Source organism: Perognathus longimembris, chromosome 8 (assembly GCF_023159225.1).
Source record: "Perognathus longimembris pacificus isolate PPM17 chromosome 8, ASM2315922v1, whole genome shotgun sequence".
In the NCBI taxonomy this organism is placed as follows: Eukaryota; Metazoa; Chordata; class Mammalia; order Rodentia; family Heteromyidae; genus Perognathus; species Perognathus longimembris.
In genome coordinates, this window is record NC_063168.1 from 2,892,378 (window position 1) to 2,906,036 (window position 13,659).

At 46.8% G+C, this 13,659-nt stretch overlaps 1 protein-coding gene across 1 annotated transcript in view; it reads left to right on the top strand.

The window, feature by feature from the left end:
• Window positions 1-13,659, top strand: part of Mertk (MER proto-oncogene, tyrosine kinase) — an 89,389-nt gene that overhangs the window by 60,621 nt on the left and 15,109 nt on the right. The window contains exons 11-14 of the mRNA XM_048353511.1: window positions 3,951-4,104; window positions 9,018-9,103; window positions 11,264-11,359; window positions 12,723-12,803. Of these exons, the coding sequence (XP_048209468.1) occupies window positions 3,951-4,104; window positions 9,018-9,103; window positions 11,264-11,359; window positions 12,723-12,803 (417 nt within the window). The remainder of the gene's footprint in view (window positions 1-3,950; window positions 4,105-9,017; window positions 9,104-11,263; window positions 11,360-12,722; window positions 12,804-13,659) is intronic.

Sequence of the window (13,659 nt, forward strand, 5' to 3'; positions counted from 1 at the left end):
GAAATTCAGGCAATGGGATTCTGCTTCTAAAAGGCACAGCTTTAAAACTCTAGAGTTTAATACTTTAGAACTCCCTTCCTTCAGTCGTGGGGCTTGAATGCAGGGCCTGGGCGCTGTCCCTAAGCGCTTGGGCTGGAGGCTAGCGCTCTACCACGTGAGCCACAGCGCCACTTCTGGTTTTCTGGTGGATAATTGGAGATAAGAGTCTCGCAGACTTTCCTGTCCCAGTTGACTTTGAATCACGACCCTCAGATCTCAGCCTCCTGAATAACTAGGGTTACAGAAGTGAGCCACCAGCGCCTGGCATGGAACTTTAATCTTACTATACAATAAACTCTAAAAAATTTGAGCACTTCACTATCACAGGCAGACCTTGCTTTACACATGCCTTAATATGTATAAATATCCATTTTCACAGTTCAAAGTACACAACTTCCCCAACAGTAAGACTTAAATCCCCTCATGTATGATCTGTAACTGCATATAAAGCAGGAACCTCACCATTTACTCTTCAGTTGACAAATCACCATGCACATAACAGATGTGAAGCATCTGACTGACCAATCACAGTGTTTCTTTCAAAGTCTGTTGGTGATTGGCTGTTGTGCCCTTGTCATTCAAACTCATGCTCCTACAGCTAGCAAAAGCATATGGTGTCCCCCTCCCTCTTCCAGTGATGAACCCACATAACTTTTACAAACAAGGGTAATTGAGAGAGGGAACTGGTGGACAAATACGAAAGTTCAGTAAAGCTGTATCGTAATTTGATCAAAGTGTGTTACATGGTGGGCTAGGAATATGACCTAGTGGCAAGAGTGCTTGCCTCATATACATGAAGCCCTGGGTTCAATTCCTCAGCACCACATATGTAGAAAACGGCCAGAAGTGGCGCTGTATGTAGCTCAAGTGGCAGAGTGCTAGCCTTGAGCAAAAAGAAGCCAGGGACAGTGCTCAGGCCCTGACTCCAAGCTCCAGGACTGGCTGGAAAAAAAAAAGTGTGCTACATGGGTTTATGGGAATAGTATCACAATGAAATAACAGAGACAGACAGACAGAGAACAGCCAAGAAATGAAGTGATAGTGTTGGAGGCATGGTTCAAGTGGTACAGTGCTTGCCTAGCTAACGGGAAGCCCTGAGTTCAACCTCAGTACCACACACACACAAAAAAAAGTGTTGGAAGTGAAATTTGAGTTACACACAAAGTGTGGGATCTATCCCTAGCGCTGCAAAACAAGCAGCCTTCGAATCAGATAGTGTTAATGTTTTTCAAGCTGCTTCTGTTTCTGTGGCTGGAGACCTGTCCACAGCAGACCTGGAAAGTATAAGAAGAAACTCGATACTGCTGTTATTCCAGCCATCTGGAAGGACGGTGCTGGGTATACCACAGAATGTGCTGGAGGAAAGTTGAATGAAAATAAAGCTTTGACTTTAAAAAAAAAAAAAAGCAAAATTGGACCCATATGGAGAGAATCAATTCTCTACTTGAATAATTTGTGAAAGTTTTGTACACTGACCACATCCTCGCTCTTGCCAGGGCTATGCCTACCAAAAGGACATCTATGGGTTAAAAAAGGTGCCACAAACTACAAGCAGACATCTGTCTAAATGCATTGATAATGCTTCTGGTTTTCTATGCTTTTACTTTCTGCTTCGAATTTTTAATGTACAAAATATCCTGTCTCAGACAAATGATTTGAGCAGGGAAGTTGATCCATAGTGATTGTTTTGTTTTGATGGAGTTCCTAACAGCAACAGTGAAACGAGTTGTTTGTCTTAAGTGGTTATTTTTCTTTCTTTCTTTTTTTTTTTTTGGCCAGTCCTGGGCCTTGGACTCAGGGCCTGAGCACCGTCCCTGGCTTCTTCTTGCTCAAGGCTAGCACTCTACCACTTGAGCCACAGCGCCACTTCTGGCCATTTTCTGTATATGTGATGCTGGGGAATCGAACCCAGGGCCTCATGTATACGAGGCAAGCACTCTTGCCACTAGGCCATATCCCCAGCCCCAAGTGGTTATTTTTCTTATGAGCATTTTTTAATTAGCATAAGTAGGGATGGGAGACATTGCTCAGTTGGTAGAGCGCTAGCCTTTGAGCAAAAGCCATCGTGTAGAGTTTGAATCAGGGTCTCAGACCTATTAAAAACAGCCTAAATGGCAGATTAAATGAAAGAGATATTTTTAGACTTACGTATGTTCGTGTGTGTGTGTGTGTGTGTGTGTGTGTGTGTGTATGTGTGTGTTTGGTTCCGAACTTAGGGGTCTGGGCACTGTCCCTGAGTTTTTGTGCTCAAGGCTAGCGCTCCACCACTTGAGGCACAGTTCCATTTCTGGCTTTTTGGTAGTTAGAGATAAGAGTCTCACGAACTTTCCTGCCTGAGCTTACCTCAAACGGTCATCCTCAGATCTCTTCAGTAGTTAGGATTACAAGTGTGAGCCACTGGCACCCAGATATTGTATGCACTGTGTGTTTGCCATTGTTTATATAGCCCTTATCCCTTCTATTTACTTATGGATATTGCAAGACTAAGAAGGAGGTTATTATGGATGCTTTGCTGTCAACTTGGCATGCAGACTTAGAAGGCCTTTTCTGGTGCCCTGGTTCTTAGAATCCACTGCTTGTTAATTAGGCACAGTTTTACTGCATTGAAATGTTGGAGACCATTATTGCTGGGTAGTTCCTTAGTAATTACTCCAGCTTCCTCCTTCACAAGTTGCATTTCTGGTTCGTTCTCATTCATCCTTGAAGCCAAAGTACCAATTCCCTTCATATCTGAATAAGAACACAAGTCACACAAATACACTGGATTGCAGAAATAACATGTATTATACAGAATATCTTGATTCATATTGATGTGAAAGTCAGAAACTGTGTGTGTCCTGGGTATGGTTCACACATGTGCGGTAATGAAAATGAGTCCTTACTCTTTAGGAAAACTTTGAAGCAGGAAACAGCTTCACATTAAAGAAATTCTCAGATACCATATAACATTAAAAACAAACAAGACAAACTGTTAGCCTTGAGCCGAAGAGCTCGGGGACAGCACCCAGGCCCAGAGTTCAAGTCCCACGACCAAACAAAAAACCAAACAAGACAAAAACGTTGAAATTCCATCCATTCTTGAGAAGGAATGCCACAATTCTCCAAGTCATAGAAAAATGTTGTGCTCTTCCTGTGCCCTGACTTACGGGACAGCAAGACAAACACTGTTCAAACTACTCTTTTTAATTAAAAAAAAATTATTGGTGACACTGGAATTTGAACTCAGGCCTTGTACCTATTAGGTAAGCACTCTACTGCTTGAGGCCTTTTGTTGTTGTTGTTGTTTTCTTTTCTGTTTTGTGGTTTAGGATGTGTGTGTGTGCACGCGTGCACAGGCGTGTGCACTGATACTGGGGCCTGAATCAGGACCTTTTGCTCTTGCTTGGCGTTTTCACTCGTGGCCGGTACTCTCCTACTCAAGCCGTGCCTCCAACAGTAAAATCACCGAGCTTTACTCTAATGGCTTAAATTACAGTGTGTCGGTTGGCTGGATGTAGTGGCGCACTCCTATAATAATCCCTGCACAGGGGAGGTTGATTCAGACGGCCCAAGAGTTTAAGGGTAGTCTGTGCTACACAGTGAGACCCTTTCTTAAACACACACACACACACACACACACACACACACAACAAACACTTGTTGTGCTAATTACCTTACTTTCTTGTACATTTATAACCAACATGAAGAAGAGAGCTTCTCGTCGTTTTTTTTAACTGAAAAATGAACATTTGTGTATATTTGTGGCATTGCTGTTTACGTTGCGCAGTCTCAGCTTGTACACCGCATTTGCTGATCACACACCATGCAGGGACGGACGTGCTCGGGCTCCGGCCTTGCCCGTCACCGCCCCGCGTGGCAGCCACTTCCTGTCCTCCGCAGTGTCTGACCTGGGCTGGTCTGCGTTTTGCCAGGTGGGGTGGACTACGCTCCCTCGTCTACGCCGGCGCCCGGCAACGCGGAGCCGGTGCTCATTGTCCTCGGCTGCCTCTGTGGAATCGTGCTGGTCGCCTTCGTCTTGTATCTTTCCCTGGCCATCAGAAAGAGAGTCCAGGAGACTAAATTCGGGTAAGCTTCCAGGTAAACAGGGTGGGCCCGGGAACGGCCGGGGTGGTGAGGCTGCGGGGGATCGCTTCTCCTGGGGTGGCCCGGCCGCCCGGACTCCGGGAACGAGGCGGCCGGCGTCGGGGCCCTGCAGGGAGGCCTCCGCGGGACAGGAGGGTCGGCACGCCTTCGCTGTCCGGTTCTCCTTAGAAGTTGCACGGAGCGCAAACCGCTGTGCCAAAAACAAAAAGGAATCATTCCAAACTCTGGAAAAGTCTGACATTTCTAACACTTTCTCTACCAGTCATTTCAATCTGTACATATAGACAAAGGTACAGGAATGAAATTCACCAGAGCGCTCGTTTCCAGATGACTGTGTTTTCATTTCTTATTTTCTTTTTTCCTACATTTGGCACATTCCTACCATGATCAGTTATTTCTCTAGTAGAGAAGACTCTTTTTTTTTGGCATCTGCGGGACTTGAACTCAGGGCCTGGGTGCTGTTCCTGAGCTCTTTTGCTCAAGGCTAGGGCTCTACCACTTTAAGCCACAGTGCTACTTCCAGTTTTGAATGGTTATTTGGAGATGAGAATCTCACAGACTTTCCTGCCTGGGTTGGCTTCGAACCGCGATCTTCAGCTCTCGGCCTCCTGGATGGCTATGATCACAGGTGTGAGCCACCAGCGCCTGGCTAAGACTTTATATTTTAACATTGAAGTTGGAGGGAGGGAGGAAGGGAGGGAGGAGAGCTCCTTTTCTTCTTTACTACACATCTTCCTTTCCTAACAAAGTACTAAGTTAAGGACCAGCATGAGAAGCAACCCGTGAGAAAGGGCTTTGTTACTGCTCTTTCCCCAACTTGCCAGTTCTGCTCTGCAGTGACCTTGAGGCTCCGTGAAGCCCAGTTGAAGGCCATAGGGCAAAAGGAAGCGTTTTGTATGAGGCAAGCTGTTCACAGTGTGGAATGAGAAAGAGTACAGGAGCGTGGTTAGCTATGGAGGGGACTAAGCGGCTCTTCCACGGCCCCACCTCTCCAGTAGGAATTGAGCGTGCTGGAATCCAGGTGTCACAACTCCAGTCCAGTGTCCTTCTGCTGTGTGTACTTGCGTGCATACGGAGCTGCTCACCCCAACTTGCTTTCTTTTTTTCAATATACCTAGGATCATTTATTAAGTATCCATTTTTATCCAGTAAAGTAAAATGCTGCCTTTTTACCTAGTCAGTCCTCATCTGTTTGCATTGTTGTCTTGATTTTCTATTACACTCCAGGAATCTAAGTTTCCAAGTTAATACCATATTATCCCTGTTCTGATCATCTTCGCCCCAACTTTCCACGAGCACTGAAATGGGCTTCAGAATGAAGACCACGCCGCCCTTACTGTTTCAGTCCTCAAACGGCTGATTGTTACGCTATCTTCCTATATAAAATTGAAGAGCAACTATTTTAAAGACGCATAAACTCCCTGCTCGACATGCTGAGCATGAGCGGGCTCTGCGGCTCCCACCTGTCATCCCAGCCACTCTGGAGGAAGAGTGTGGCCGTGGCAGTCCACAGCCAGAGTCACTGACGTTAGGACGGCTGGCCTCCAGGGCCAGCTCTGCTTCCTGCACAAGCCTGTTTACTCTTCCAGGTGCCTGTCATAGCTGTCTCTGAATGGTGTCCAAGATCGTACCAGTTCTGATATCGAGGATTGCAGCCGTTAAGAGTAGTTAAGACTTTAACGATGTCAGTGTTCTTGAGAATCATTAGCAATGTAGAGCTGAGCTGAGCTGAGGTCATGGGTCCAGGGGTGGAATGCCTGCTGGGCGAGCTGGAGAACCTGAACTCAACCTCTGATACTAACACGCACGCACACACATGCACACACACACACACGCTCCCCAAGAATTGAATTTGTACAGTCAAGTGGAAATTCATGACGGAAACAATCATTATTATGGAATGACCCACAAATATGTTTGCTGGAGACCGCCTAAAACCCAGAGCTTGTGAAGAGTAAGAAAGTGAGCCCAACAAGGCCTTCCAGAAGGTGCGGCTCTGGCAGTCCTGGAGGGGCAAGGGCCGTAGCCAAGGCGGCTCCAGGGCCTTTAGACACCTTTGCCAAGAGCAGCAGGATTGTCCCCAGATGGTTAAGGTTTTTGTTGCTGCTTCCAAATTCACACCTTGACTCCCCCCCCCCTGCTTTCCTTTAGGAAGAAATGTTTCATTTAAAACAATTGGTGTCATGAAAACATTTTGATCCTAGTTTTAAAGTACTTGACGATAAGCCACGTATAGTGGTATACACCTGTAATCCCAGCACTAGAGAAGCGCTAAGGCTGCAGACCAAGAATCCCAGGCCATCCTGGACTTCAGAGCTAGACTCTGTGTCAGAAGACAAACCCAAAGAACAAGCCCAACCAAATACACAACATATAGCATGAGATCTCATCTGTGATAGTAAGAAAACCCAGTAGATACTCGAAAGCATTTTTTTGGGGGGGAAAAAAGATTAAACCATTCTGACGGTGCTAAAGAAGACTACACGGAGAGACATATTAAATATTAAAACCTCAATATTGTCAAGAGATCAGTTTTCTCATGAATTCAATATAATCACCACCAAAATTGGTGCTGGGTTGTTGGTAAAACTCAAGTGATAAATGTTCAGCCGCAGCCCAAACAGTTTGGGAAAACAGGAAAGTTTGCAGGGGAGCTAGCACCACGGGCCACACCTGTAATCCTAGCTACTCAGGAGCTTGAGACCTGGAAGATTATGGTTTGAAGCCACCCTGGGAGGAACGTATGCAAGATCTCCTCTCGGAAACAACCAGCAAAAAGCCAGGCTGAAAGCATGGTTCAAGTCTTACAGTGCCAGCTGAACCACCAAAGTGAATGAGAACAAAAGACCACAATGTATCAGTAGTGATTCCGTTAATTGTAACAAATGCACTGTGCTAAGGTCTGATGCTGATAAGAGCGGAAAGGTGTGGGGGCTGATGGATGGATGACTCTATACTATCTTCTGTGTGTGTGTGTGTGTGTGTGTGTGTGTGTGTACTGGAACTGGGCCTGAATTCAGGGCCTGGACTCTGTCCTTGAGCTTTCTTGCCCCAGGCTAGCACTCCACCATTTGAGCCATTTCTGTGTTCTGCGTTCTCAAGCAGAATCCTGCGTTTCAGCTTCTGGTGTCTCCTCAGGCTCCTCTGGTGCTGGCAGCTTTTCAGAGCTTCCTTGTCCGGTGGTCTGGGCAGGTGTGGGGGTTTTGGCGGACGCTGGTCTGGCGGTTTGCAGGGCGCTCCTCTGATGGGGTTTGGGAAGCCTGGGGTTGTGGATTGTTAGGAGGAAGAACCCTGGGGTTCATGTGTCCTTTCATTACTCGTACCCAAAGGTGCGTACGAGCAAAATGATCTCTCCTGGCTGCTGGTGGCCCTCAGCACCTGACCGAGTTCACGTTTGCTAGGTTGCTCCACCTGAAATGGTTTTTTTCTCCCTTTCCATGCTTTTCTTTGGAAACAAGTCACTATGAGCAGCATGTGCTTTAAGGTAAGGATTCAGCTTCCCCTGGCCTTTGGTGGCCACAGTGTCTACATAAACTATTTGGAAAAGTGCACATGACATTTGTCTTTTCGTTACTGAATTCATTTCACTGGTTTCATTTATTAAACTGTATTTATGTTTATATGCACAAATACCTGCTTTATACTTTGTTGCTCAGATTGTTTGGCCATTGGAAACCTATCAGTTATATTATTTAGTCTTCTCTTTCTTTTTTCCTTTCTTTGTTTCTTTCATTCCTTTCTTTCCCTCCCTCCCTTCCTCCCTCCCTCCCTCCCTCCCTCCCTTCCTTTCTTCGTTTGTTCCTTCCTTCCCTCCTCTCTCTCATTCTTTTGTTCTTTCAGCAGTGCTGGAGATGGGACCCAGAGCTTTGAACATGCTCGGCAAGCTCTCTATCACTGAGCCACACTTTGAGCCCTATTCTCTGCTTTTGTGTGTGTGTGTGTGTGTGTGTGTGTGTGTGTGTGTGTGTGTTTGTGTCCTGGTATTAGGGCTAAAACTCCAGGCCTTTTGGTTCTCTTGCTCCCAGCTGGCACTCTACCACATGAGTCACGCGTCCAGTTGACTTCTGGCTGGCTAAGTGGAGATAAGAGTCTCCTGGGCTTTTCTGGCTAGCTGGTTTTGAACTGTGATCGTCCATGTCTCAGACTCCTGAGTAGTTAGGGTAAGTGGAACTCACTGACAGCTGCTCCGCTCTAGGAGATACCTGGACTGAGTATTTGGTATTGCCAGGTGACCTAGAGTAGATAGAAGGAAAGAAATGTATTTTTCCTAAGTAGGAAATATACTTGTTATAGAAGAACCCCTTTAAAAGGTGATGACTTCGTTGCATTCTTGGGAAACCAGCATTGTTCTCTAGCCGTATGTATGTATGTATGTATGTATGTATGTATGTATGTATGTATGTATGCTGGTCCTGGGGCTTGAACTCAGGGCCTGGGTGCTGTCCCTGAGCTTCTTTGTGCTCAAGGCTAGCGCTCTACCACCTGAGCCACAGCTCTGCTTCCAGCGTTTTTCTGAGTGGTTTGTTGGAGATGAGAGTCTCAAGGACTTTTCTGCCCTGGCTGGCTTTAAACCATGATCCTTAGATCACAGCCTCCTGAGTAGCTGGGGTTACAGGCATGAGTCACTGGTGCCAAGCCTTATTTTGTTTTGTTTTGTTTTTTTGCCAGTCTTGGGGCTTGAACTCAGGGCCTAACCACTGTCCTTGGCTTCTTTTTGCTCAAGGCTAGTACCTCGTGAGCCACAGAGCCACTTCTGGCCTTTTCTATGTATGTGGTGCTGAGGAATCGAACCCAGGGCTTCATGTACACGAGTAAAGCACTTTACCACTAGGCTGCATTCCCAGCCCCACCCGGCCTTATTTTTATACTTGCGTATCTTTCTTTCCATCACCCAGGAGCGCGTTCACTGAAGAAGATTCTGAGTTAGTTGTGAATTATGTAGCAAAGAAATCCTTCTGTCGGCGAGCCATAGAACTCACCTGTAAGTTGACTTTTGTTTTACTTTTGGCAAAAGTTAAACTAGTAGAGGGCCAAGAAAGAATAACTGACCGACAGGTTTCCAGCAAAATCCAAGAGGTGAAGAAGAATGTGTCTCTTTACTATGCAACGTGTTTTCAGAAACTAGCAAACAGATCCCCAGACACTGCATGGATATCTGGGCTGGTTGGGTTACTGGAAGTTGGGAGTTGAAGCTGGGGTTGAGACCAGAGTTAAGGACTCACAATGCATGCAATTCAGAGGGAAGGAGGAATGTTCTGGGTGAAAGGGGGTCAGGGATTTAAAGGAAATCAAAGCAATGGACATAATCTCAAGACTCAGTTCCTGTATTTCCAGAAAACCAACTCAGGACAATTTACCAACATACTTTGTAGCAATTATGTTTAAATTTTGCTGAATTAGGGAGCACTGTCTGGTTTGAAGAGCATTGGTAAACAGTTGATAGTGTTAACTGACTAATGTTAAAAAGAGCCTAGAAAGAATGTGCGAATGTAATGAAATTCATGTTTGCCAAAGCAAAACAAAAAGGGAAATAAAAATGATGGAATGCAGCTGCTATAGAACAGTTTTAAATTTTCTTTTCTGACTGACTTTTTTTTAGCTCTTTCTTTGTCTCTGTTTTAAGTGTTTTTGTTGTTTCCAGGACTTTCTACTCAGCTTGCTGGCTTGACTGATTCTCTACTACTTGAGCCACAACTCCAGCCTAGCTTTTTGCTGGCTATTTTGGAGATGGAGTCTTAGGGACTTCTGCCCGCTTTGGCTTTGAACATCCATTTTCAGAGTTTCAGCCTTCTTAGCAGCTAGGATTACAGGCAGGAACCACCAACACTCAACCTATCGTAGGGATATTTTTGAGCCAGGTGCTAATGGCTCACACCTGTAATCCTAGCGACTCAAGAGACTGAGATCTGAGGATCGTGGTTCAAAGTCAGTCTGGGCAGGAAAGTCTTGTGAGTCTCTTACCTCCAGTTAACCACCAAAAAGTTAGAAATGGAGCTGTAACTCCAGCCTTGAGCATCAGCCTGGAGCAAAAAACCTGAGACAGTGCCCAGGCCCTTAGTTCAAGCTCTGGGACTCCCACACATGCAAAAGCAAGGGTAGTTTTGAACCCAGGACCTTGTGTATTCTAAGCAAGGAGTGCTACTACTTGGACCATGTCATCAGCCCTTTGGAACTTGTGTGTTCGTTTTGAAACTAAGCCTCACTGCTAACATTCTCCTTGGATTAGCCTTGAACTTAAGAGTCCACATGCCGGGCAGCTGGGGTTGACACACGTGCCCCTCCTTGCCTGGCTTCTTTCAAGAATTTAAAGAAATTCTTCATCAAGACTTTCCTTGTTGAGGACTCCAGGGAGAAAACGTCTAAGAACTAATGTGCCCTTTTAAATTCATTTTTCATTTGTCTCAAAAGCTTGTTCGTTTCTGAGCTGTAGCGCACACTGAAGTACTTGCCAGATAATCGCTGGGTTATTTTCCCTGTCCTGGTTAATTGCCGATACGCATGGTCACTGCTGCCTATCTATGCTGTAGCTTTATTATTCTATGAAGTCTATTCTTTGCTCTGCTGTTGGATGTATTATATTCTTTATTGGAGACAGTCTGATTTCCCACTTCCCCAGCTTGGCGCGGCCTGTGTCGTATAGCGAGGGACGCTTGCCGGGTCGGGGATGGCTCGTGTGGTTCTCGCGCCTCCTTTCCGGGCCAGGGAGGGTGAGATCTCAGCCTCCGGAGAGGCTGGGATTGCGGTGTGAGCCGCGGGCGCCTGGCCTGATGGCTCTTCTGTATATCTCCCTTGGCATGCGATGGGCTAGTGGGTGTCCGCAAGTACTTGCCAGCTTATCTCCCTCCTTCTAAGTCAGAGGCAAAGCTCTTCCACACCACCCCAGCGGTCGGCCCGCCGCACGGTGAGAAACGTGCGCCGGTTGTGAGAGCTGGTCACAGGCAGCCTTGCCCGGAGGGACTCGTGTGACTTGCCTTCATCACAGTGGAATCAAGTATGGCATTTCATTCTTGGTGTTTTGAGAGGAAAAAAATCATGAGTGTAAGATGTAAAAAAATAAAATAAAAGCAACTATTAGAAGATATTAAATATAATCTTGATTATATTTAAATAACCTTAAATGTGCCCTATGACCCTTTTGCAGTACATAGCTTGGGAGTCAGCGAGGAACTGAAAAATAAACTGGAAGATGTTGTGATTGACAGGAATCTTCTAATTCTTGGGAAAATTCTTGGTGAAGGTAAGCAGTTTAAAGTAAATTTTTTTTTTTTTTTTTGGCCAGTCCTGGGCCTTGGACTCAGGTCCTGAGCACTGTCCCTGGCCTCTTTTTGCTCAAGGCTAACACTCTACCACTTGAGCCACAGCGCCACTTCTGGCTTTTTCTATATATGTGGTGCTGAGGAATCAAACCCAGGGCTTCATGCATGCTAGGCAAGCACTCTACCACTAGGCCATATTCCCAGCCCTATCCTTGAGTTTTTTTGCTCAAGGCTAGTATTCTACCACTTGAGCCACACTTCCAGCTTTTTGCTGGTTAACTGGAAATAGGAGTCTCAAGGACTTTCCTGCCTGGGCTGGCTTGGAACCATGACCCTTAGATCTAGCTAGGGTTATAGGCATGATATACCAGCACCCAGCTGAGAAGAATTTTTTAAACATGCATTTATTAAATTAAGTACATATTTTAATTTGAAGTTATCATACATATAATTCTGTTTTATAACTTAAAGTTTGGGCCTCAGATTTGATATAAAAAGTGTGATTCCCCAAGCTGGGACCCAGTGACTCACACACGTAGCTGCACAGGAGGCTGAGATCTGAGGATCGCAGTTCAAAGCCAGCCCTGGCAAGAAAGGCTATGCAATTCTTATCTCCAGTGAACCACCAAAACACCGAAAGTAGAGTTTTGGCTCAAATGGTAGAGCACTAGCCTTGAGCAGAATAGCTCGGGGACAGTGCCTAGTCCCTGAGTTCAAGCCCTAGGACCAGCACTCACAATAAGAGCCATCCCCACCCCCCCTCCCCCCAGTCCCTACAATGCACAGTAGGCTTAGAAAATATTAGGGTCTATCTTTCCTTGAAAAGCATGCAGTTGTTACCCAGTAAGCTTCAACTTTCTTCTTTAGTTGGTTATTTATGACACCTTCCTAAACAGTCACATAGAAACAAGAGTGAAAGTAAGAATACAGTTTGCTCAACTGTCGTTGGGATGGGTGACAAGGGTATTAGGGATTCCTGCTTGGGGCTAGGGTTTGTTCATTGGTAGAGTGCTTGCTGAACACATACGAAGCCCTGGCTTCCATCACCAGCACTGAGGATGAAAGGATGCGCTTTATGAACCTCACCCACGACCCCCAGAAGCATTTTGGGTCACTTATAATGCTTAATGACGTGACAGATCTATGGAAGTCCGAGCCACCCGAGCCCAGGGTGAGCAAGACCCTAGTCCAAGGCACACGCGTTCGGTATGCACGCGGGGAGGCCCGGGCCGGCTGTGCCTGGCTCCTGCGGACGGGCCCAGTCCCTGAGACGGCAGGCGAGCAGCCGGGCTGCGGTCAGGGAGCACTCGCACAGAGTCCACGCTTACACCCTTCCCTGTGCAGGCGAGTTCGGGTCTGTGATGGAAGGAAATCTGAAGCAGGAAGACGGGGCCTCCCAGAAGGTGGCTGTGAAGACCATGAAGTGTGAGTGATGGGCAGAGCACCCCACTCCTCGGGGGTGGGGCTTCGGCACTGGGTTCCCCGCCCCCCCCCCCCCCCCCCCCGCGTGGAGGCTGGTGGGAGGGTTTAGGTCTTGGGTGCTAATGTTCAGGAGGAAATGTGGAGTCCCGGTCGCGGGGTTGCTGAGCCAGCACCTGCCTTCCATTCCACCCTGTCTAACTTTGTTACGCTGTTAGTGGAACCACACACAGTATTCGTCCTCTCCTCACTGGCTTCCTCCGCGGGGCCTAACACGCCGTTTCAAAAAGCTCTCTCAAACTGCTTCAATATCAAAAACTTGTTACCAAACTTCCCCTCGTTCATGAAGGATCACTGAACAGCCAGCCTTGCGGGATGCATGCCCATACAAAGAGTCAGATTTGGTGGGGGGGGGTTCCTTCATTTTCTTCCTGAGCTGGGGTTTGAACTCTGGGGTTTGAACTCAGGGCGTTGCACTTGCCAGGCAGATGCTCTGCCTCTTGAGTTACATCCCCAGTATTTTTGCATCCGTTGCATTTATGCCCAGGCTGGCCTGGACTACAGTTCTCCTGTTGGTGCTTCAGCTCAGCTGGGAGAACCGCACGGGAGGGAGCCCCGTGCCACCACGCCCGGCTTAGTGATTGAGAGGAGGGGTCCCATCCGGCTTTTGGCCTGAACTGGCTAGAAGCTGTGACACTCTCCCTTCCCACCCCCTCCGCCTCTCGAGTGGTTAGGATTCTGGGCTCCAGCTTCTTTCATTTTCTAAGACACAAACACTTGTGATCGAATGGTTGGAATCGATTTCAGTGTGGAGGAGGGGTCCAGCAGTATGCTTTAATTTTTAGAGCAGTTTTAAGTACAC